The sequence below is a fragment of the Oratosquilla oratoria genome, chromosome 4 (genome assembly GCF_046742065.1).
Source record: "Oratosquilla oratoria isolate Oo_2021 chromosome 4, ASM4674206v1, whole genome shotgun sequence".
NCBI classification, from domain to species: Eukaryota; Metazoa; Arthropoda; class Malacostraca; order Stomatopoda; family Squillidae; genus Oratosquilla; species Oratosquilla oratoria.
Window position 1 is genome coordinate 84,772,221 of NC_134780.1, and position 25,866 is coordinate 84,798,086.

General features: G+C 42.1%; 1 protein-coding gene across 1 annotated transcript in view; it reads left to right on the forward strand.

The window, feature by feature from the left end:
- Nucleotides 1-466: 466 nt before the first annotated feature.
- LOC143025013 (segmentation protein cap'n'collar-like) overlaps nt 467-25,866 on the forward strand; it is a 54,739-nt gene continuing 29,339 nt past the window's right edge. The window contains exons 1-5 of the mRNA XM_076184618.1: nt 467-831; nt 1,383-1,519; nt 3,659-3,752; nt 6,794-6,925; nt 16,972-17,127. Of these exons, the coding sequence (XP_076040733.1) occupies nt 513-831; nt 1,383-1,519; nt 3,659-3,752; nt 6,794-6,925; nt 16,972-17,127 (838 nt within the window). The 5' untranslated portion in view covers nt 467-512. The remainder of the gene's footprint in view (nt 832-1,382; nt 1,520-3,658; nt 3,753-6,793; nt 6,926-16,971; nt 17,128-25,866) is intronic.

A 25,866-nucleotide genomic window follows, 5' to 3' on the forward strand; every position in this document is an offset into this window, starting at 1 on the left:
GTGCATCTTCGACATGCAAATGTAATGGGAAATATTTTGTTGAATAAACTGTTTAACTGAAACATTGAATTAAAGTCTGACCTCAAACTGGTTGACCAATGTTGCTGTGATCACCCACTCAGACAACTGATTCCAGTTACTTGTCACTCTACACGGGAAATCATACTTATATCCAACCGTGAGTAGTTGTTGACTAGAACGAATTTGCCTTCCCGACCAGCAGGCAGCTCCTCACAGAGGTGTCTGAAAGGGTTTACTTGTTTTTTAATTTTTATTTTTTATTTTTTCCAAACTAATTTCGACTGAGAAATCGAATTTAATTGTGCAACCTAGCATTCTACCAATAATTTCTTTATCATAACCGTAACATTGCTAACGCAGTTGCTCTTATTTCTTAGTATGAAGTCTATTTCGTAGCTCCAGCAGACTCTACACGAAGTGGTTACTGATCGTGTCTTCCTCTCTTTCCTTCCTTCCAGGGTCGGCTGGGCGGCTTGGTGCGGACCGGGTCCATGGAACAGCGCTGGCAGGACCTGGCGTCGCTGCTGAGTCTGCCCTCGCCCGACCCCGCCCACGCCCACGCACAGTCGCCCACACCTGCCTCGATGGCAGCCCACGGAGGCCACGGAGGCGCCCAAGGTCCTCTGCCCCACTCGCCGTTGCACCACCCCCAGGCCCTCTACCCTCCCCACCACCATGACGCCAGTACGACCACCCCCACTGCGCCCACGCCCGCGCCCATACCTCGGGGCGTGCTCCTGCAGAACGCCACTCTACCCCCGCCCATGCCTGACCCTATGTCGCACAACATCACCTACTCCAATTCTATGGGTAAGTTTTAACACTCCTACCTATCAGAGCTCCGCCAGGAGGTCTCTCTCTTTCTCTCTCTCTCTCTTTCTCTCTCTCTCCCTCTGTCTCTCTCTCTCCTCTCCTCTACTCTTTCTCTCTCTCCTCTCTTTCTCTTCTCTCTCTTCTCTGTGTCTCTCCTCTCCTCTTTACTCTTTCTCTCTCTCTCTCTCTCTCTCTCTCTCTCTCTCTCTCTCTCTCTCTCTCTCTCTCTCTCTCTCTCTCTCTCTCTCTCCCTCTCTCTCTCTCTCTCTCTCTCTCTCTCTCTCTCTCTCTCTCTCTCTCTCTCTCTCTCTCTCTCTCTCTCCTCTATCTTTCTTGATCTTGCTCTCTTTCTCTCTCTTCTGGCCAATGACAAGCAATTTTATTTGGGTTGGGGAAGGGTGGTGGCACTACCTCAGTAAAGAAATCAAGAATTGGTGTACTAGCTAAATGTGTAGATATCTCTTTCCATACAGAAAAAAAACCCTGGTAATAAATGAACTGTAGCATTGCTCAATAGGAATGTGTTTTTGATGTCTCTTGACTTGCAGGGGCATCGAGTCACTTGGTGGCAAGCAGCATGAACCTTACCAACAGCTCCGACCTGCCGGGATCCGAACAGGCACACCACCCACACTACAAGATGGAGAACAACACATCCCTACCTCCAGACATGATGTATTACCAGGTGAATAAGAAAATATTTAGTTATACATTTGTAAGAGTTCCTGAGACATTTATGTCACATAACAGCGAACCCTGAACTCCAGCCATGTAAATCTCACCTCACCTTACATACACGAATTTAAGAATAAACTAGATACTTCGAGATTCAAAGACGGGACACCACAAGCATAGCTCCCCTTCCCGTAAGATACAACTAGGTAAATACAACCTTACCAAGAAGGATTAAGCCACCTCGGTGGAGTGCAAAAGATGTATCATTCCTTATGGGATAGGTTGGTCCTGCATTTCACCCGTAAAACCAAGCTAGCATAACCCAAGAGGAAGGTGACTTCGTAGAATCTACCATACACACACCTCTCACTTCCTCATGATAACCACAGCACTTGTATATCTATCAACCCTCAGGACTCTTGTCTCCAGACTCTGCAGGGATGCCATGTAGGGCAGACATGGGTTTGTGACCCATAAAGGAGTTTGAGGGACCAATGACAAGGTACCTGCATGCAATAGTACTGCAAGATGGACAGCAAAGCAAACCATTTTCAAAACCTGTCAACACCCACACCTCCATCAGGAAGTGTAATGATGAGGGGTTCCCACTCATTCTCCAGTATTTCTTACATTTTTTCATACGTGGGGAGTTGACAGCTGGCAACTGCTATCCTCCCTCTTACCACTTTTAGCTAATGCCAAAGAAACAGTCCTACACCACTCGTGGCACAGTGGTTAGAGTTCCCAGGCACCACTACAGCGGTCCTGGTTTGAATCCTGCCCAGGACTGAAATAATTTCAGTTTCGCTGCACCAAGAGTCATTATTCCTATTCTCATGGGCGGGGAGTTGGGGGTTTGTGTGCGTGTAAGGTCACAGCATTACCCATAGATTGGTCATATATGAGCTCTGAGCTCTCTTCCGGGAGGGAAATAGTTATCAATCATGAGTACAACATGTGATCCAAGACCATGGTGAATCACGCTAATGCAGCACAGACAACAGTCAGAGTTTCTTCCTGGAGTGATCTGTGGAAGAGCCCAAGGATCATTGCCAGCGACTGTGGGGCTGCGGGCTCTTCTCAAAGTTAAACTTGTGGCAACAATGAATTAATTGATTAATCAATATACCCGGTAGTTGGATGGCCATTTACTCAGAAAAAGTTTGTCTGCCCAGAATCCAAAAAGTTAGATTTGGTTTGTTTACAAAACACAAGATTAATGAGTTCATAAATATTAACTGGAACTTAGTGTATGGAGGAAAAACAGTATGAAAAAATCCAAAAACAGATAGTATGAAAAAGTCCTATATTTGGTGGAAAGCATTTAGAGGCTCAAATCTTTTAATGAGAACACCCTCATTTTCATCTGGAGGTGCAGTTACAAGGGACTATTATCAGCCACTAGATGAAGATATCAATTTCAACTATTTTCTTACCACTTTTTCACAGGGAGCTAACAACTAGCAACTTCTTCTTTCTGTCTCTTTGTGTTTGCCAGTGACATAGACACTTTCCCATAAATGCAATGCAGACAACAGTCCAAAGTTTCTTCCTAGAGAGATCTATGGGAGGATCTGAGGGCAGTTGCTAATTACTGTGGGGCTGCATGTTTTCATTTAGTGAAACTTGGGGCAACAAAATTATTAGTGACTTTTCATCCAGACTAATCAGTTTCCTTCATGACTCTTTAGTTTGTGTTATTATTATTATTACCTTTTTATATATAATAATTAATAATAGTAATAGTAATAACAGTGGTGATGATAATTATTACTGCCTTGAGTTTCATAACTGGGAACCCAAAAACATCACAGTGACTGGGAATGGTGTCTTGGACTCTTCCCTCACTGGGAAGAAATGCCACTGGAATGTAGTAGTGGAAGGAGTGGAGCAGTTATTGGTTGTCAGCTCTCCTGTCCATAAATGGAAAGGCCGAGGAAATACAGTCAAATTTGATAGAGAGGTCTTGGGGCCAGGGACTGTATCTCCAGATAAAGGGAAGAATTTTGATGGGTTGGGAAATGGTTTACTCTGATGATCATCTTGAAGGACCACCACTTGTAGGTATCCATTGTTGCATTATTAGTTAAGACTAGGAAGGTATATAAAAGCTAGAGATGATTAATTAACTTGTTATATTGTTTTTCAGAATACAAGCTCTGAAATAAACCAAACTGATGGGTTCCTTTCTTCGATACTAAATGATGAAGACCTACAGTTGATGGACATTGCCATGAATGATTGTAAGTATCAGCAGTGTTTCACTATGTGTTCTTTACAATCATTTGAGAACTTTAAAGCAAGTTTGGGATTCACTTGTACGGCAAGAAACAAAATTGTCACCACAAACAAATTACACTATCTACATTCAATCATTACACATCAGTAAGAGAAGACAGTACACAACACAAAGGTGGGCTCATTACTAATTCACAGCAGCATACCTTTCTCCAACAATACAAGAGAAACCAAACACTCACTCACAGACACCACAACAGAAATAATTGCAATCCAAACACAAGTAAAGAAAACAAGTTGTATTACAAACATTTACATATCATCCAAAACATGACATCAAGCCCTGAGGCTTTATCCCTCAATAAACACTTAACTCATTAATGAACCACATATTGGCAGGTAATTTGAACTTCATCACCCAGTTTGGCATAACACACAAACAGCTTTCCAAGGCAGACCACAAAACTCGGTACTCCACCAACACTACCCCCAGCCCCTTAGAAAAATCCCTCTCAAAAGAAGTAAGAACCACACTAATGTGCTTGCATTCAGGACATCATCCAACATTAAAACAGTATCAACACAGAATAGGTCTGACCACAGAATCAAACTGCCCTAGATGCAGCCATCATACACAAGACACAGGGGAACTCATTGGACAATACCCCACACTAACAATGCCTCAACCATAACATACATACATATACCAAAGACTTTTCCCCCTTACAAGGGAGGTAGCCAAAAAACAAAAGCATAAAAACCACTCCCATGCATTCCATCCCCAACATACTCCACTCCCCTCCTCCCTCTTATCTTGGCACCTTCTGGAAGGTGAATGGCAGAGAGAATCATCTCTCTGTCGCCCATTTGCAAAACATGTCGGCCTTCTCACCTTCAGCTGGAGATACATAGGCTAGCACTTGGTTTGTGGATCAAGCCCAAGATCTTCTTTTTCCATCAGCTTCAAGTGTAGTTCCTCCACCTTCTCACTTGAGGAAACCTGATGATTGGTGACTGCTCCCCTCAGGAGCGGACTGGCCATTAGGGCATTTGGGCAATGCCCAGTGGGCCGGTTCTTTTGTGCCCAAGTGGGCTGTTACAAGGGCCTGCTCCACTTGGGAAAAACCTTTATCTGGTTGGGTCAGGGGATTAATGCGGTCATTTACTATATGAGGTCAGTCAATGATGTCCCTACGTAGGCCTCAAAATACCCCTAAATTTGATTAACTTGCTTTGCCTGCCCCTCGCCGTCTCTCACAGGGCTGCTCTGAGTGAAAAATGCCCAGGCCGCTTTAACATCCCAGTCTTCCCAGGCTCCCTTCCTTCAACTACTTTTAGCTTGTAATCTAGAAACAGTCCCACACTAATACAACAAAAAGAATAGTTCAAAGTCCTTTCCCAAAAAGAGAGAGAGAGATCCATGATAGGGCCTATGGACTATCATCAGCCACTATGAGGGTTAGATTTTCCAGTCATTGAAACTTGCGAATGCCCAGACAAGATATCAAACTACCATTTTAAGCCCTGTGGTTTTGAGAAATAGCACACAAGAGAATAAACTACCAGAGAACCCAGTCACAATGCTCTTTCCTGTCCACCATATAAAAACTGATGGAAAGGTTGATCTTGGAAAGAAACAAAACACACATGTTCATCTTAGAAAATCAACATGAATTCAAAGAGATCCACTGTATATTGTTCATCTTCATACATACATACATACATAAATACATATATCAAGGGTTTTTCCCCCTTACAAGAGAAGTTGAACTTTCTTCTGGACACTGCTTCTGACCCAGGGCAGTGGGCGAGATACAAGGATGACCCATCATCCAGGAGGTGCCAAGATAAGAGGGAGGGAAGAGGGTGGAGGGGAGTGGAGTGGAATAGGGATGGAATGGGTGGGAGTGGTTTTTATGCCTTTGTTTTTTGGCTATCTCCCTTATAAGGTATATGTATGTATGTACAAGAGAGGTAGTCAAAGTCAAAAGGCATAATTCCACTCCCATCAATCCTTTCACCCCCATCTGGAAATGCAGTTCTGAGAGAATGACACATGATCTGTAGACTGGACCCAAAGTCTGTCTTTATCAACTTTAACTGTATTTCCTCCATCCACCACCCTTATTTCCCTCTTATCTCAGCTCCTCGTGGATAAACTAATCCCTGTCTCCTACCCACTGCCTGGGTCAGAAGCAATGCAGCAAGACACAACACATCCACAGTAGGGACACTTCACTTGCACATTGACCCCCCTCCCTGTCCCCTCATGCAGAAAATGGAGAAGATGGAGAAATCCCTTCAGGCTGGATCAAAATATCATCCATACAAAACCACCCTCCATTCACCCCTATCCCCTACCTTCTCTCTTACCTACTCAACATACATTCCCCTCTTGCTCAAAGCCCCTTTCATCCTGTCCGTCTGTCCATCTCATCCTTGGTCATCCCCTCAAATTCACTTCATCCACCTCTACTTTCAACACCTCTTTTGCTAATCTTTCTTCATTCATTCTTTCCATGTGTCCAAACTGTCCCAATAATTTTTCATCAGCCCAATGTGCCATCTCCTAAACTATTAAAAAGGAGTTAACAGATACATTTCATCAATACTTAGCTTAATGTCATTGTTTGTTCCCTTGTTTATATAAACACCCACCTGATGTGGGAAAGTGGAGATTAATCTTCACTTAAAAAAAAATATTGGTCACTTTTAATTTCCATTATTTTTCCCTTCTGCTGTCCTTAAATATTTCTTCTACAACCTGCCTTATGAAAGGGAAGAGGCCCTTGGTATATAGACAATCTCAATGACCACGTCTTTAGCACAAAATTGTCTCTAAAGATATCAGATGATGAAATACAAATTTACCTTTAGGTTGTCACCATTCATAAACTTGAAGATAAATATATGGTCATAGACACGCATATTAAAAAAGAATGCACTGCAAAGTAATATAAATTGTAATTCCTTGTTAACTAATCAGTTGATATGATTTATGTATTTCCTGTGTCAGGTGACTTCTAGAAAATTTATCCTTTTTCAGATCGAAACACTGGTGGAGAATATCAGGGAGGCAGTGGGTCCTACAGGTATCCCATTGAAGATCCTCATCGTCACCATCCACAGAAAAAACACCAAATGTTCGGCAAAAGATATTTTCAAGATAATAATCATGGTAAGTTCGGCAACTTTGTTCTCAAGTTGTACAATACAGTGACCATATTGAGATTTCAACAGTACAGTTCTGTGAGTAGAATATGTGCAGTATACTTGAATGTGAAATGGTTAGTAAACAAATTATAGCACATTCTGCAGCTTCATGATATTCTATAAAATTCACACAAGGTGCAGGGATGACCCGTCATCCAGGAGGTGCTAAGATAAGAGGGAGGGTGGAGGGGTGTGGAGTGTGTTCAGGGATGGAGTGGGTGGGAATGATTTTATACCTTTTTCTTTTTGGCTACCTCCCTTGTAAGGGGGAAAAAGCCTTGGTATGTGTATGTATGTATGTATTAATATAATTAAAAGTTCTGAGTATGAATATTTATTGGTAGGTTGATTATTGAGGAGAGGATAAGATGGTTGATTATTGAGTGGAGAGGTTGATTATTGAGTGGAGGAGAGTATACTTCTAGGGTCCTGTATCTTTTTCTCCAACTGTCATCATACAGTTGATTCTTGAATAACACGAGTTTAACTACTGCATTTTCATCTCAACATGGGCTAATGTTTAAGTATATGTTCAACTAACATAGATATCTTACCCTTATTAGGGAGGTAACCAACCTGACACATGAGCATTATTTTCAAATAAGCCACACACACCATGGATAGTCCCAAGCCACGCAACCATCCCAGGCACTATTTGTCATGGGTGGGCATAGTGATTACCCTTTAGTTTTCTCTAAAGCTGAATTTATTTTGTGACGTAAGCTCTTCATTCTTGACTGTGGCCCCACAGACAGGAACTTCTTGTGATATGATTTAACGTCACAAACTCCCCCCTGTTGAGAGGCTAGGACGGTGCCCCTTTACAGAGGGCTTTGTAGCGTGGAATTTAATGAACCATGCCCTTAGCTCAACTTTGCTGGTGGCAGGGTTCGAACCGCCATCCCCTCGACCATCACCGCAAGTAACGACGCCTTAACCCGCTCGGCCATTTATTTGCCTTGTTGTGGTGTACAGGAAACAAACAATGCTTGTTGGGTCCAGCCTCCTACTCTTCTATTTATCATATCTAGTCTCAAATTCATGTACATTTCCAACTGAATCCATATCCTTGATTTCCAATTATCATATTTAGGAAGTTCGCTGGTTGAGCGGGTTAGGGCGTCGTTACTTGCGGCAAAAGTCGAGGGGATGGCAGTTCAAATCCTGCCACCGGCAAAGTCGAACCAAGGGCATGGTTAATTAAATTCCACCCTACAAAGCCCTCTGTGAAGGGCACCATCCTAGCCTTCCAATAGGGGGCAGTTTGTGATGTTAAACCATATCACATTAAACCACACCATATTTAGATTTGAATTCATGAATTGTTCAAGTTTGGACTACGTCACGCTCCAAGCCATTCCAAGTATTTATGCATCTGTATGGAAAACTGCATTTCTTCACATCCTTTAGTCATGTGGTCTTTCTAAATTCATTCCTGTGACCTCTTATCGCCCTCCTGTCCTTAATCAAGAGATCTTTTCTGTCAGTGCAAGCCTTACAACTTGCAACTGCATCTCAGCACCTCCCCCAATTTCTCACTAAGTTCCTGTTAGATGCAATGCCTGTCAGTGGTCCAGTTTTATGAAATGGTGCCAATTTAATCTGTTGTTGTTGTTGTCGTTCCCTAGACTGTCTGTCCGAGCAGTCCCGTCTCCCCAAGGAATGCCACAGCCGAAACTGGGTTTTCCCACAAATCCTTTATAGAGTGTATGTTGTGTTGTTTGTGTGCATGATTGTGTATAATGCAGTCTTCCATTATGTGTTGTATGGTATGGGGTGAAGTGTTACATCCTGGGCAGCTGTTCACAATGCGGTCATCCAGCCTCTTCTGGTAGCTTAGAAGTGCTGGGTGGTGGCCGCACCGCAGTCTGGCCAGGTGGACTCTGTCCTTTCGTGGGAGAGAGGATTCAGAAGGGTGGATGTCAGGGGGTCTGGCATGCAGCAGTGTGTTGTCTTTCAGTGTGTTAATGGAGCGGTGAGTGATATGATTATGAATATGCTTCCGGAGGCTGGTATTTGGTGGTTGTGGAGGAAGAGAAGAAAGTATCTGTGTGTGATACAGGTCTTTGGGTGTTGTTTTAATGTTTCTTGGTGTGTGTGGGTGTTCTGCTATGTAGTGTAGCGGGTGTGATGTGTTTGTGGTGGCTGCAGCAAGTGTTTGGGTGCCTCTCATGTCGAGGTGGTCCTTGACTTTGAGGACTTTTGTTTCATGGTGTAAATGGTCTGTAGGTGTTGTATTTGTGTAGCCTGTAATTGTTTTTAGGGCTTTGTTTTGTATGATTTGAAGGGTGTTGTGGTGTGTCTCACTGAGATTAGGAGCCCATGCAGGACTCGCATAATTCATCACTGAACATATGCATTGTTTGTATATTGTTGTATTAGTTTCTTTGTTTTGTCCAAATGTTGTTCCAGTGATTGACTTAAGTGCATTAAGTCTAGGTGTGCATTAGTTTTTTTATGTTTGTGATGTGTTGTTTGAAAGACACGGATGTATCGTATGTTACACCAAGAATTTTCGGTGTATTTGTGTGTGGTATTAGAGTGTTGTTGATGTAGAGATGAGGTATGTATTTGTGTTCTTTTGTCCAGTTGGTGAGAAGTGTTGCTGTAGATTTGGTTGGAGCTATTTTGAGTCTGTGTGTTGAGTGTATCAAGGTATGGCTGGATTATTTCTGCAGCTTTGTCTGTGTTACGATGTGTGCATGTGATTGTTATGTCGTCTGCGTAGGAAGAGATTTGTATTTCTGAGGTGTCTGGTGTGGGTAAGTCATGCAAGTCATGCATGTATAGATTAAAGGGTGTGGGGGATAGAACAGAGCCCTGTGGTACTCCATTCTTAATGTTTCTGATGTGCAATGATTGGCCATTATATGACACGTAAGCATTCCTACCTGCCAGATTATTGGCCAGCCATCTTTTGGTGTTATTGTGCATGTCTGTGTTATATATTTCATTTGTTAGGTTGTGGCGGGGGATAGCATCAAAAGCTTTGCTAATGTCTAATGTTATAAGAAGTGTTCTGTGGTGGGGCCTATCTGAATTGATGCCATCTAAATTCTTTGTGTGAGGTTTATCAGAAGAGTGCTTGTGGAGTGTAGTGGCCTAAAACCGTGTTGTGAGTCAGCAAGGGGAATATGTGGTATGACAAGTTTAAGTATTAAGCGTTCAATGATTTTAGAGGGGGTGCAGAGAAGTGTGATTGGGCGGTGCGATGTTGGGATTGTTGGGTCTTTGTTCGGTTTTGGAATGGTGATTATTTTACCATGCTTCCAGATGTCAGGTATAGTGTTGTGTGAATAGCTGTAGTTTGCAATGTTTGTGAGTGCGTGTATACCTTGTGGTCCAATGTGTTTTAGGTGGATGTTACTTATGTTATCAGGGCCACAGGCGGATGAGTGCTTGAGATTATGTATTATGTGTTTTGTCTGACTGTCTATGAAGGGTGTATAGTCTGAGTCTGTGGGAAAGTCTTTCTTACGTCGAATAGTGCGTCGGTCGTCAGGGTGAGAAGTGAGATGGCTTGTCTGTGCAAAATGATTTATGAGTGTGTTTGCTTGTTGTCTGTTTGAGGGTAGATTGTCTGTTGTTGTGATTATTGCTGCGTGAGAGCGTGTTGAGTTACTGTTGGATAGTGTAATGCTGTTGAGTGTTTTGTACAATTTGCTGGTGTTTGTTTTGTGATCAAGTGTATTGATAAAGTTTTGCCAATTTTGTGTTTTTTGTTTGTGTATTTTATTGGCAATCACAGTGTTTAGTGTTTGTATTTGGTCTGCTATGTTTTGAGGGATAGGTGTGGGGATATTGTGTTTAAGTGTGTCTTGTTGTCTGATGAGGCCTTGGATTTCTGGTGTGAAGTTGAGGTTGTGTGATTTTCTGTTGCCTCTAGGGATGTATCTCTTGTCTGCGTTTTGTGTGATTGTATTAAAAGTGTGCACAGCATTGTTTATGTTTGTGATTGGTGTACTGTTAACCACTTCCATACGGTGATGCCTACGTAGGCGGCATGAGGAGCAAGTGGGTACTCGATGATGCCGACGTCGGCATCGTGATTATATTTATTGTAGTCGTACCTACGTAACTTCCATTCTCTCTAAACTGCCTTCATCATATTTTCTATGGTTATCAAAATACACGGGTGAAAGAGAACGAACGATTGAGCACTGACTTTATTTTTTATAATGTGATTATTATGATGCAACATCGCACGTCGGGCAGCTAATGCTGCCAGACTTGTGATGTGCCCCGGAATGAAGGGGTAAGTGTTTCAAAATGTTGTTCTGTCTCTTCAGTAAAAGCTTCCCAGTTAGCTCTCTTGTAATTGGTGTATGTGTGTCTGTGGCCAACTGGGGTGCATCTTGTTTTGTTGGTGATGATGATTGGAAGGTGGTCAGAACCAAGGGTTCCGACCACTCTCCATGATGTTGTTGGGGTTAGGCAGGGGGAGGAGAAGGTGATATCTGGAGAGGAGGGAGTGTAGAGGGCTTGGTGTGGGATATGTGTATGATTATGTGTGTTGTTCATGATAGTCAATGAGTCAAACTGAGTCTGTATATCAAGCCCTCTGTCTGTGTCAGGGATGTCGACATTCCAGGCAGACAACTTGGCGTTGAAGTCACCACCCATAATCAGGTTGGGGATTGAGGCTAGTTGGCTAAATTGAGGTCTGAAGGTGTTTGGAACTGTGGGGGATGATTGGCGGGGAATGTACATGTTAACTATTGTCAGTGTTGATTTGTTGCCTGTGCGGATTCGAATGGATTGGATTTCTGTAGTGTTATCTGTGGTAGGGAGGAGAATTTTGGTTGTGGCACTTGTGTCCACAAAACAGATGGAGTGGTGGATAAGGGTGATGAGTCCACCGCCATTGCTGTCGGTCCGGTCTTGTCTGATGGTGGTGTAATTATGAAATGATGGTGTTTTGTGTGAGTGTCTTAGTTTTGTTTCTTGTATAATTGCAATATGTATGTTGTGTTGTTTAAGAAAGTGTTCGAGTTCATGTTTTTTTGTGTTAATACCGTCAATGTTGTGTTGTAATATGTTGATGTTGTTTGTTCTGTATGTGTTGTATGTTGCCGTTTGGGGTTGAGGTTGGGGTGTTAATAGGGAAGGTATAGGATCTGGGTTAGAGGGGGGGGAAAGGAGAGATTGGGGACAAAGGAAGGGGAGTACTGATTGGGGATAAGGGCAAAGGGAAATTGGGAGTGGGAAAGGGTGCTGGCTGTGGTTGGGGAGGTGGGAGTGGGGTTACTGGAGGGCAGGTAGGACATGTCCAAGTGTTTGTGTATAGGTTTGTGTCAGCAAGTGTTGTACAAGTGAGGTGGGCCCAGTTTTTGCACATATTGCACTGAACTGAGCCCTTTGTCTGTTGTTGGGCATGTGTATTTTGTGGTGGGCCCAGGATTGCTCTCTACATCTCCGGCTAAAAGTAGAAGGAAAGGGGTGATCGCCGGAAAATCACCCCTCAGTGCAGAAAAAACGTAATATTGCATGTTGAGAAAAAGGATTGTGGTACTCCCCAAGGCAGACGTAGCTCCTCTTGGGGATCAGTGCCACCTGCGTAGAGCCAGTGGCCGGGGATGGTTGCCGCCGTTTGGCCCCCAACTCTTGGGGTTGTGGGGTGGTCCCACAACGTAGACGCTGTGGCTCCAGGACCTGTTAACGGTGGTCCTTAGTATCTTGTGCTGTAAAATGAGAAACATTAGCTTGCAAGGCCTATCATGCCCCTACCATTGCCCCTTTAGACACTAATATGGTGCTCAGCTCAGCATGTGTTCTGCACATGCAGAAATATGAAATGTAAAAAAAGCCAGCCAGAGTCTGAAATTTGTCTAGGTCCCATGCACATGTCCTTGGGCCTAGTTACCTTGCTGTGACCTGAGAATGACTCTGGGACAAGTTTGGCTCAAATAGGATACATTTTTGGTCAAAATTCCTGTCTTCTATTGTCTTTTTTAGAAGATAATTTTCCTGGCTGTGTCTTGTGACACTGCTTCTGATCCAAGGAAGTGGGCAAGATGCAGGGATGACCCATCATCCAGGAGGTGCCAAGATAAGAGGGAGGGAAGAGGGTGGAGGGGAGTGGAGTATGATAGGGATGGAATGGGTGGGAGTGGTTTTTATGCCTTTGCTTTTTTGGCTATCTCCTTTATAAGGGGGGAAAGGCTTTTGGTATGTGTATGTAATTTTCCTGGCCTCCTTAGATTTGCCCACCATCTCTCTCACAGGTTAAGAGTTATAAGGCCTTCAGGATTTTACTTGGACCTCTCTCATATCAAATGTGTGATCTGCAAATATGGCAATGTGAAATTTGGAAAACCTAGCCAGACCCTAAGATTTGGCTGTGACCCTCCTACACACACCCACATGACTTGATGGTACAGTTGGTAGAGTTCCTGGCTGCCACGACAGTGGTCCAGGTTCGAATCCCACACAGGACTGAAATAATTTTAGTATTGTTCTGCTGTGAGTCATTACTCCAATTCTCATGGGCAGGGAGTTGGGGGTGTGTGTACGTGTAAGGTCACAGCATTACCCATAGATCGGTCATATATGAGCTCTGAGCTCTCTTCCAGGAGGGAAGTAGCTGTCAATCACAAATCTCCAACACGTGATCCAAGACCATGGTGAATCACACACCCATCCACCCTTGCACTCAGTTACCTCATGCCTGCTTCACAGTGGCTTGGCCATAATTGTTTCCCGTTGGGGTGAATTTGGGTCATAATGACCAACCTCCCAGTTTTAGTCAAAGTCCTCCTTTGCCACTTTAGGGGTAATTTTCCCAGCCTCCCCCAATTTACCCACAGGTCGAGAGCCATGATAATTCCTATAGGTTTCTCATGCTGCCTGCAGAGGCAGAATTGTGAAATGCAAAAAAAGCCAGCCAGAGCCTCAAATTTGGCTGGTTCCTGATACACATGCCCTTGGGCACAGCTCACCTGGCATCTACCTTGCTGTAGCTTGGGTAAAATTCTCTCCCTCTGGGGCAAGTTTGGATTACCTCACATATATCAAGAGGTGAGCCATTATGAGCCAAATATACCCCCAGAGGGAGTCATTCCCAGGCTACTGTGAGGTCGGTGCAAGGTAGCTTAATCCAAGAGCTTGTGCATGGAGCCTATCCAAATTTGGAGCTTTGGCTGGCTTTTACACTTTTCATATTTCTGCCTCTACAGTCTGGATGTTTAGCCTGAGCATTGTCCAAAGGAAATCCACACAAGGCCCTACAGCAGTGTTGCCACTGTGATCTATGCCAGTTCCCACAAATGAGTAAGATTTTTTCCACAAAATTCACACAAGGAAATCTGGATTTCCAGGTTTTTCCCCACAAAAAGAAGGAATTATTACATACGCAAATAAGTTCATTGCAACATATCATTTGCTCACAAAACATCCCATGTGAGCAAATTTCTCCCACAAATTTGTGAAAAACTCCCACAAAATGGCATTGGTGCCTCACAGCTTACCCATGGGTAAGATTGTGAGCAAAACAGAGGAAGTTGGGATTATTATATACCAGGGGCTTCTCTTTTATGAAAGGTAGCCAAGTCAAGGCATACACTCACCTACCCACCCATTCCATTCCCATCCACCGTCCTTGTTTCCCCCTATTATCTTAGTTCCTTGTGGATGATGGGTCATCCCTGTCTCCTGCCTACTACCTAGGTTAGAAGCAATGCAGCAGGACACAGCACATCCACAATAGGGCTGCTTTGCTTACACGGTGACCCACCTTCCCCATCCCCACATGTAGAAAATATGAGATGATATGGAAAAATCCCTTCGGGGTGCATCAAAATCCATGCACAATCATCCTCCACTTGCATCTAGCCCCTGCCTTCTCCCTTCCTTGTTCAATAGATATTCCCCTCATGCTCAGACAGGGAGAAATATCAATGTAGTGGTATTGGGAGATCTCAATGCTAGGGTAGGAGGCAAACCAATAGACAGAGTGATTTGGAAGTGTGAAATGTCAGGAAAAATATTGTAGTGGAGAGTTGATGATAGCAAACACAGTGTTTAGGAAGAAAGTTAAGCATAAGTACACATGGGAGAGGGTGGTGGATGGAAGGATGGTAGATAGGGCTTTAATAGACTACGTAGTAGTAACCAGGAGAAGAGTAGGAAGATTTTTGGATGTACATGTTCTTAGGGGAGTGGGGGGAATATCAGATAATTGTTTGATGGAAGGTAAATTAAGAGTGGAGGATAGATGGATCAGGGCCCTCACATGGTGGGGGGGGGGATATGCCCTGGAGCGGCACATTTAGGGGTGTGGCAATTCTAGTCTGAACATGCCTACAAGGCTGACAAAATAATTATAATAAAGGTCAGAGGAGCCCAGAATATTTTACCGTAATAGATGAATTTTGTGTTAGAATCAAGCCAATAGCTATAATAGGCAGTAAGAAATGGTGGAGATGGGAAGTGGTGATGGGCATTACTGAGAACTTTGCCCTGGGGTGGCACTTAGGCATGTAAGGGCTCTGAGATGGAGAAAGAGAAAAAGAAGAGGGTAGGGAAGTGCTTAGAGTAAACTCCTTAAATGAGAAAGAAAAGTACAAGAAGCTGAGAAAAGAGTGGGAGTGAAGGATAGAATAGAACTAGGAGTGGAGGAGGAATGGAGATGTTTCAAGGAGGGAGTCACAAGGTGTGGAAAGATGGTATGTGGAACAAGGAGGACAGGAAGAAATAGAAGGAAGGGTAGTGAGTAGTGGGATGATGAAGCAAAAAGTTTGTAGGAGAGAACAAATGAACATTCACAGATTGGTTACAAAATAGGATGAGAGAATCATATGAGAAGTACAGAGAAAAGAGAAGTAAAGCATAATATATAGGAGGCAAAAAGGAAAGCAGTTGTGAAATGGGGTAAGAGTATGACAGAAATTTTTGAAAGTAATAAAAAGATGTTTTGGAAGGAAATTAAGAGAGGAAAGGGAGGTGAATCAAGTAGAGAAGAAAAGGTAAAGGTGCAGATGGAGAGATGATCATGGAAGAGACGGCAGTGAGAGGAAGGTGGGCAGAGTATTTTAGGGAGTTGCTAAATGTGAAGGAGGATAGGAAGGGAAAGATAGTTGCAGTGGGAAGCGCTAAGAAAATGACATTGATAAATGAGAAAAATGGAGGAGAAATAAAAAAAGATGAGGTGAAAGGAGTTATTAAAATGATGAGAGCAGGTAAGGCACCTGGGTTGGTTGAGTGTCATGTGTAGTGTCTAAAAAGGGAGGTACAGTGATGGACTGGCCAGTGAGGTTATTTAATGTTTGTTTAAAAGAGGGTAAAGTGCTGGTGGGCTGGAGGAGTGCCTGTATAGTTCCACTTTACAAGGGAAAAGGAGACAAGTGTGAATGCAGTAGTTTCAAAGGAATCAGTTTGTTGAGTGTAGTTAGGAAGGCTTATGGGAGGATCTTGATTGGGAGGATTAGGAGAGGAACAGTGTGTGTTTAGGACAGGTAGGGGTAGTGTGGATCAGATTTTTGTGGTGAGACAGATATGTGAGAAAGCTTAATGAAAAGGTAAGGATGTTTTTTGGGTCTTTATGGATTTGGAAAAGGCTTATGACAAGGTAGACAAAGGAACTGTGGGAGGTTCTGCAAATATATGGAATAGGAGAAAAGCTGGTAAGAGTGGTCAAAAGTTTTCACATGAGTAGTAGAGCCTGTGTTAGAATTAGAAATGGAGAGAGTGATTGGTTTAAGGTAAAGATGGGACTTTGCCAAGGATGTGTCATGTCGCCTTGGCTGTTCAATTTATATATGGATGGTGGTGGTGGGAGAGGTAGATGCAAGGATAATGGGCAGAGAATGGAGATGGTTAAAGAAAATAGAGAAAAGTGGGAGATCAAGCTCAAGATCCAGATTCCAAGGAGCTGCAGTTCATCTGCAAGACATGTGATGCATGGTGCTGATTCAGTTTGTTTTAAAGATAATATGCATAAGCCTCGGCTAGAAATTCTATGTTTTACCCCAATATGGTTAATAAAATTGGATTTGTTGGTGTCTCGTCCATCAGGGAGCCCAAGTGGAATTGGAGGTGGAGCAGGCCTAGGGGGCTTTTCGGGTCACTATCCCCACCCATCCCACCATGGGGCCATGGAGGGAGCCACAGCTTTAGATCCAGCAGAAATGAAGTATTCCTGCACTATGGACTTCCGAGCACAAGGCAATGGTGAGTACAAATGTGTTTTGTTCAAATCATTCCCATTTTGCCAAATTGTTTTTCCAAATTCATATTTCACCAGGAAGCTCACTGGTGGAGCAGGTTATGGCATCGTTACTTGTAGCAAAGGTCAAGGTGATGGTGATTCAGACCTTGCCATTGGAGAGTTGAACTAAGGGGAATGTTAATTAAATTCCAATCTACAAAGTCCTCTGTAAGGGGCACTGCCCCAGCCTCCTGATAGGGGGGAGTTTGTAACATTAAACCAAATCAATCAATCATCATCATGACATTTCATCAAATTCTTGATGACTTCTTGTTTTGCCAAACTCCCAAACCTGACCTAACAAAACCAAATGTAATATATTTTGACTTCATCTTACCTGTCCTTACATAACCAATCATAAGGAAGTTTTGCAAAATACAATTTGGCAAAATGGAAAGTCATTGTTTTGCACCATCAAGCATATTTTAACTGTTCAAGGTTGTGGAGTCAGGCATGTTTTTTTTTGTTTTTGTTTTTAATCAAAATATGTATTTATTATACATGGTCATCATATAAAATATATAAATATGTAATATGTAAAACAACACTTTTTTAGACAACAGAAAAAATTTGTTTCTTTTTATCAGGAATATTGACTTTTTCCAACCAAAGAAACTGCTATCAAGATGATGTAATCAGTTTGGAACCATGATTTCCATGGACCAAAAGCAATAGTTGTAACACAAAAATTTACTCTGGTTGGGGAATCCTCATATGAGTGGATTAGAGGTTAGGTGGCAAGGGTACTGGCTCCTCCTGTCCAGGACCTGAGACTATCATCCTCATAGTTGTGAGGAAGTGCAAGGTGTTTTCCAAAGAGTGGAAAAAATCACTAATACACATTCACACATCAGGCCCTTGTCTGTTGGAAGAAAGCCAAAGTTAAAGGAAAATACCATCATGGGAGATTAAATGCCTGCTGCTGAAGTGTAAGAGGGTATTACAAGATTCCATTCATGCAGAGGTTGAAAGGTTTAAAGATATAACCAATAGAAGTAATAGATCACAATATCATCTTTCCGCTGTGATCTATTACTACCTTTCTAGGGAGTGGTTATGTGTGAATGGTATTTTGACGCAGCCCAAAGGGATTTCTTCCCATCTGCTATTTTTCTGCATATGGGGGTGGAGAGTGGAGTTGCCAATTAAGTAAAATGGCCTTACTGTGGATGTGCTGTGTCTTGTTGCTTTGCTTCTGACCCAGGGCTGTGGGTTGGATACAGGAATGACTTGTCATCCATGAGGAGCCAAGATCAGAGGAAGGAAAGTGTGGTGGATGAGAGTGAAATGGGTAGGGGTGAGTATATGCCTTTTGACTTTGGCTACCTTCCTGGTAAGCGGGAAAAAGCCCTAAGTATATAGATGAATGAATAGTAATAGATAGAGATCTCTCTGAGAAAAAAAAAACTTTAGACTATTGTCACTGTTGTATTTGAAGTGAGGGGGGTTGGCAGGTTTTGAAAATGGGATATTTACTGTCTATTCTATAAGACCACCACAAGCAGGTGCCTGTCATTGGCTCCCCAAGAAATGTTAGATATAGAGAGTCACATGAGGGGGGAATGACAGTAAGGGTGACCTCAATTCTGGAAGTAAACTGGGAGGATTGGGAAATAAGTAGAAAAGAACAATTATTGTGAAATACAATGTTAAATATAGTGATAAATAATATGTAATGACAAAGTGGGTCAAAGTAACAACAAGAGTGAGAGGAGATGACAGATCAGCTAGATTAGATTTGCTGCTAACATAAAAAAAAAATAATTCTGTGTTCAAGAAAGAATGATAATGTAATTCTTGAATTCAATATAGTTGTAGGAAGTGCGAAAACGAGAGATGAGTCATGTGGACAAGGAAGAATTAACTTTGAGAAAGGAATATTAAGATTTTGTGTGTGTGTGTATTTATTTACCTAGTTGTATTTACCTAGTTGTATTTTGCAGGAAGGGGAGCTATGCTCATGTTGTCCCGCCATTATATCTCTCTGTGTCTAGTTTGCTTTTAAACTCGTGAATGGTTTTTGCGCTTACTATTTCATTACCCAGTTTGTTCCAAGTGTCTAAAACTCTATGTGGAAAACTGTTTTTCTTCAGTTCTCTTCTATAGCTATGTTTTCTTAATTTCCTTCCATGTGCTCTTGTGTTTCTCCTGTCCCAATTTAGTAATTCTTCTCTATCAAGTATCTCTGTGCCTTTCATGATTCTGTAGATGGTCAGTAGGTCTCCTCTCTCTCTTCTTTCCTCCAGTGACGGTAGCTCCAGTTTAGCCAATCTCTCCTCGTATGATAGGTTTGCAAGTGCAGGTGCCATTTTTGTAGCTGCTCTTTGGATTCTTTCTATTTTCTTTATGTTCTTTTTAGTACTGGGGGACCACAATGTCGCCGCATACTCTAGTCTAGGCCTTATCAATGTAACCAAAATTTTTATTTATCATGTCTTCGTCCAGGTAAGCAAAAGTCACTTTTATTGATCTTAGCAAGTTGTAAGTCTCCCCGACAATTTTGTTAATCTGTGTATCATAGGACAAGTCGTTTGTGATAATAACTCCCAAGTCTTTTTCGGATCCTACTTTCTTTACTTCCTTGGTTCCAATTGTATAATTTCTTGATATTCTGTTTTTGCTTTTTCCAAACTCCATTATGCTACACTTCTTAGTATTAAAATCCACTTCCCATTTCTGACTCCAGTTCCATACCCTATTCAGATCTTCTTGCAGTGCTTCACAGTCCTTATCAGTTTCTACTTTCCTTAACAGTTTGGCGTCATCAGCAAAGAAGCTCATGTAACAGTTCACGCCCTCGTCCATATCATTCATATAGATAGCAAACATTATTGGAGCCAGTACAGATCCTTGCGGTACTCCACTGATCACCTCTTTCCAATCTGAATATTTTTCTCTGAGTACTACTCTCATCTTTCTTCCAGTCAGGAAGTCCTCCATCCATTTTAGTAGGTTCCCTTGTATTCCTCCCATGTATTTACCTAGTTGTATTTTGCGGGAAGGGGAGCTATGCTCGTGTATGTGTGTGTGTGTGTATTCACATTGGTCTTTGGATCATGTGTTGGACTAGTGAATGACAGCTATTTCCCTCCCAGAAGAGAGCTCAGAACTCATATGACCAATCTATGGGTAATGCTGTGACCTTACACTCACACACATCCCCAACTCCCTGCCCACGAGAGTTGGAGTAACAACTCAAAGCGTAGTGATACTGATATTATTTCAGCCATGGGCAGGATTCAAACCCAGACTGCTGTAGTGACAGTCGGAGACTCTACCAACCATGCCACTGAGTTGTGTGTGTGTGTGCATGTGTGAGATTCACCATGGTCTTGTATTATGTGTTGGACTCATGACTGACAGCCTACCCTCCCAGATGAGAGCTCATAACTTATATGTAGCCTGATCTATGGTGTATGTTCTATTTATCTTATTGTACTTATCATATTCTACTATACAGGAAAGGAGTAGTGCTTGTTGGTTCCATCTTTTATTTTATTCTTATTTTATTTATTATTATTATTATTTTTTTTTATCATATCCAGCCTCAAATTCATGTACACTTCCAACTTAATCTATATCCTTGATTTCCAATTAATATATTTAGATTTGAAAACATCTGTATGGAAAATGTAATTCTTCACAGCCTTCAGACATGTGGTCTTTCTTAATTTGTTCCCATGACCTATTAGAGCCCTTCTGTCTTTAATTAGGAGATCTCTTCTACCAGTGTAATATCCCCTTTAGTGACCTGAATAATGTAATCATATCACCTCTTTCTCTTCACTCTTTCAAATTTGGTAGACCCAGTGCTTTTAATCTTTCTTCATATAGTTTATCTGCGAGGTTGACAAGAGATTTAATTTGTTCCTGTCTACCCTCTCTACTTGGACATTACACATGCTGGTGCACAAGCACCATTTTGGGCAGTTTATTCATTATTACCTATAGATCAGGCCATTTGAGCAACAGACCTCTCATCCAAGAGAATAAAAGCCGTCCATCATAAGTCCGGCATGTGATCCAAGATTCATATTTTTTTCTGCAGTTTTCTGAGATCTATGCATCGTATTGTTAGTGCACTGAGTTACCCAGCTCCTCACCCAGGAATCTTCACCCATATTTTCACTTCTTAACTTGGTTTAATTGCATACTCTTCTGAAACCCACAACCAAGTGGCTCACACATCCCTTTTTATCTTGACTCTCTCTTTTTTCCTACTCCTTTATTATTCTTCCATTCCTGTCTACTATCACCTCACATTTTTTCCTCTTGCATCCTCACTTCTCCAATTTGGGTATTGGCTGCATATTTTATGCAATCAATGTTTGATGGACTTTGGTGGTAACCCTATGGACTAGTCATGATTGTCTTATTTTTTCCCTATCCCTTTTCTTCCAACCATCTGCTTTTTATTGTCCTCCATTTTTCTCATTCCTTCCCCTCTTACCTCCCATTCAACTACTTCCTCTCATTTTCTTTCCCTCAGCTTGCTCCATTTTCCCCTTCCTCTTCTTTCTCCATACCCTCCTCTGTCCCGTCATCTCAAGACCTATGTTGGCGTCCTCCATAGCATATCTCTCCTTCCTAGTTGTTGCTCATGCTTGCCTTGTCGCCACGGTCCCATGGGACCGCCGCTGCGGCACCCATAGCGCCTCGCCATGCATTCCTATAGCCATTTTGTTATGGTCGTAAGGCAGCAGGGCTGGCGCCGACTCCAAATGACAAAGGACACCATTTAGAATGAAAATCAAGGTGGTGGCGGCGGCAGGGAGTTCTCAGAATGTTGGTTCAGCCCTTTCGCCATCAATGTCGTTTTAGAGAAATTCTGGCCGGCTTGGACCAGTGCATGAAGTGGTTCCGTGAGTCACATCCCAGCCGCCTATCTTCAAAACACGTCAACACCCTTGTCTTTCTCTCTTCCTCCCTCCCTCTGTTCTCCCCCTCTACCTGTACATTTCGATCGTATTTCCTCCCCTTTTCACACAGGTAAAACTGGCAAATGATAGATGCACCCCTCCTGTTACTATCAGTGACATAGAACAGACAAAAGAAAAACCAATAAATAAATGAAATGAGATAAAATCCTGTCTGCAGGCCACTTCTGTGTGGATCTTTGTTGCGTAAGTCGGATACTGGAAGAGTGCAGTGCCTCACCCCAGGGTTATATCGTATGCAGGCTCAAGATGGAGAGCGCATGCCCGTGCACTGGTATAAAATATATAGTGATCATGAATAAGTAAATTGCCATCTCACTAGAAAGTAAATGAGTGAATAGATAAACGATAAGTAAATTGATGAATAAATAACACGTAAATGGGTGAATAACCAAAATGGATAGCTAAATAAATGGATAGATGAATAAATAAATAAAGGATCCTTTTACGACACATGATGCCGAGTGGTGTTAGGTGTGAGAGCCGAAGACACGAAAGGCTGCTTAGTCATCGTTGAGAAGACTGTCGTTTGGGACCCAAGGACATGAGAAGATCGCGCCTGCGCGCACACATCCAGCCAGCAAATCCCCCTCCCTCATATACTGTACGTCGAGGCCCACAATAACGTGAAACGGTAGCATACTAATCGGAGGTGAAATTGTATTTGATATTTCGAACGTGTCTCTCAGGTGTAACGTATAATTTGCTAAAAAAAAAAAAAACGCGTACCTTTGCAGTAGTGCGCATAAGTCAGGTGAATCGTGCAATGGCGAATTTACTTCAAAGCTATGACAGTGTGTTTCACATTTTAGTATGTTATTCAAGGTAATGGCGATTCGTACAGTTCCTAAGAATATAAACAAACATTATTATGACGTCATATGTTATTGCGCGGGAAAATCCCTGGCGGACAAACGCCTCGGTACACTTTTCTTGTGGAAAATATTCACATTTATCGGTTATTTTGATGGGATCCGACTCGATTTAAATTTTCAAAATGCCACACACTAAGCACTGCTGATATAGATTATGTCGTAGTGATTCACGTTATGAGGATAGACGTGTGAAGAGTGTTACTTTAAAATAAAAATGTCAGTGACGGGTTTTGCCACCGATAACGTGAGAGACAAACAAATGCAGGAAACACTTCGTAGATGAATCTGGACCTACTGATACCCAGATCCAATCCTGCCCTATCAAGCCCAGACTATGTTAGCCCACCAAACACTGAAACGGCAATGTCGTCCAAATAAAATATTTTTCATTCATTGTCAGCTACAGAGCCTTAAGTCGGATCTACACTGCCTCATGCAGATCTGCATGTAGTGTTGAAAGTTGGGCTAAGTCTCCACATGGATGTCCACACTGAGTGGGCATGAGGAAAGAATGCCAGTCTCGTATATGCAATTCTTATCTATGTCATTGGATAGCTCCTATTATTCTGAATATCTCGAACCCCATAAATAAGTACCACAAATTAATAGTAACGTCAGTAGCGATTTTTATTTTCTTCTTCTTATTATTATTATATTATTACTATTTATTTATTTATTTGCGTGGATGAAGAATAAGAACTGCACCTAACCTAGAAACTTGCAAAAGTGTCGATAATGCCGAGAGCAGGGAAAGCATAAAAATCTGTTGTCTGCAGGCGCCTACAATTTTTCGTACTTTGGATTATTTTTATTAAGGAAAAGGCCATAAATATAAAGTTCTTTGCCACTCTCACAGATGCAGTTCTTATCTATATAATTTGATAGCTCCTATAATTCTGAGTTTGTAGCAACGTCAACTGTCAGCCCCTGGTGTTCTACTAACTTTGGATTGCATCCCCATTTATTTTGGTCATATTTATACAAGGAAGTGTCCACTCACCGTATCACGCGACTCAGATAAGACTTCACAGTGAGGGGTTTCGATCGTAAATACGAAACTGGAGTAGTTGTTTAAGATATCAAACCTCCCCTTTCAATATTCGAGTCGACCATTGGCAGGAGACATTAGTGTCCCAATATGATTCTTAATAATCTTTTTTATATTAAATGTAAAAATGGAGTTAACTTTTTCTTTCCGTCACTATGAATGTCGTATAATTCTTCTCTTTTTTCACAAAGCTCACCCCCTTTAAGGCCTTTTCTTTATTAAGCCATTTTGAATTGGGATGACTAAATGTCTTTGCGTAGGTTGGATGTAAACACGGATCCTCCCGTAAGCCCGTCCTAAAATGTTTCCTATACCTGATCCAGAATATTCTCCACTGGATATTGCCTCTTACCCTATAAACTGTAGCCAGTAGAAAGTATCGGAAGACCTTGCGAGATCATGTTGCCCACCATGCTTACAAAACTCTTTTACGAGAGCCTTACAAGGTCCTCTGACCTCATCTGTTGATTAACATGTGGTCATACGTGGAAGCTATATTCATCTGCCCATATTCCCTGGCGATTTGGATCCCTTCACTGAATTCCAGTGCATCCACTTGGACGTTGGCCACCATGGAACCATTCCTGTCTGCACATGGTTCTTCTTAACAAGATGACATGTGTTATTTCTTCTCCTATAGATGTCCTTAAACCGTCGACAGATTTCCTGCGTGGTCTTCCTCTTGCCCTCTTTCCTTCTATTTTCCCCATTAGGCATGTATGCCCTAATTGTTGTTTTCTCATGACGTGTCCTACAAAGTAACTCTTTTCCTGTTAGTTGCTATTATTTCCCTCTGTGTTCCTATTTGCTGCAGTATTTATTCGTTCGTTTCAAATTCTGTCCGTGAATTTTTCAGCATCCTTCTTCAAATTCACATTTCTACTGATTTTATCCTGCCCTGCATTTGTTTACTAATAGTCCAAGTTTCACGTCCATGTGATAATACAGTACGAGCCGATAACCGGATAACGTCGTATAGTCTCCCGTAGCAAGGTACTATCGTACCACGGAGTCTTTTCCGTCAAGAATTCCAAATATCCAGCGAGCTAATTGGCCGGAGGTCGCCAGTGCTGCTCCGTGGGATGGCCGTCCACCGGGTGCTGGCGAGGCGAAGGACGCCCCACGATGCGACACTCGCATCACCTTAACCGGTCTTATACAACCGAAAATGAAAATCGAGTACTATTCACCTCGTATTATAACTCGTCTCCATAGTCTATTCTCATAGGCTATAATTTGATGTTTTTATTTAGAAATTGTAACACTTTTACAAGTCTCTTGCGACATAAAAACACGTGGATAAGACAGTAGGCTGTTAAAAAAAGCTTAGGCACCAATGCATTAGATACTTCACGACACAATTCTAATATACTTGATGTGATTTCGAAAGAACATTGCATTATGGGGGAGAATTCTAGTGTGAAGGTGTCGTCATGGAGATTATATTTCTTCTAAACAGCTGTATTAGCTATCTTACAGTGTGAATATTCCCATTGTAGACACATTGCATTATGGGGGAGAATTCTAGTGGGCGGGGGTGACGTCATTGAGATTACATTTCTCCTAAACAGCTGTATTAGCTATCTTACAGTGTGAATATTCCCATTGTAGACCCAAATGATTTCAAGGATAGAAGCAACATTTTGTCGATACAGTTTCCCCCCTTAGTGATAAACTAATTGTGTTCTCTTTCTTCTGAAAGGAGAAGTATGAATGAAAGGGTAGTTTTTATTTATAGTTATTGTTTATGGTTTATTTATGTTTTTTTTTCATGATTATATTTATTTATTTGTGTATTGTTTATTTATGTATATATTTGTTTTTAGCCTGGAGGTGTTCCTA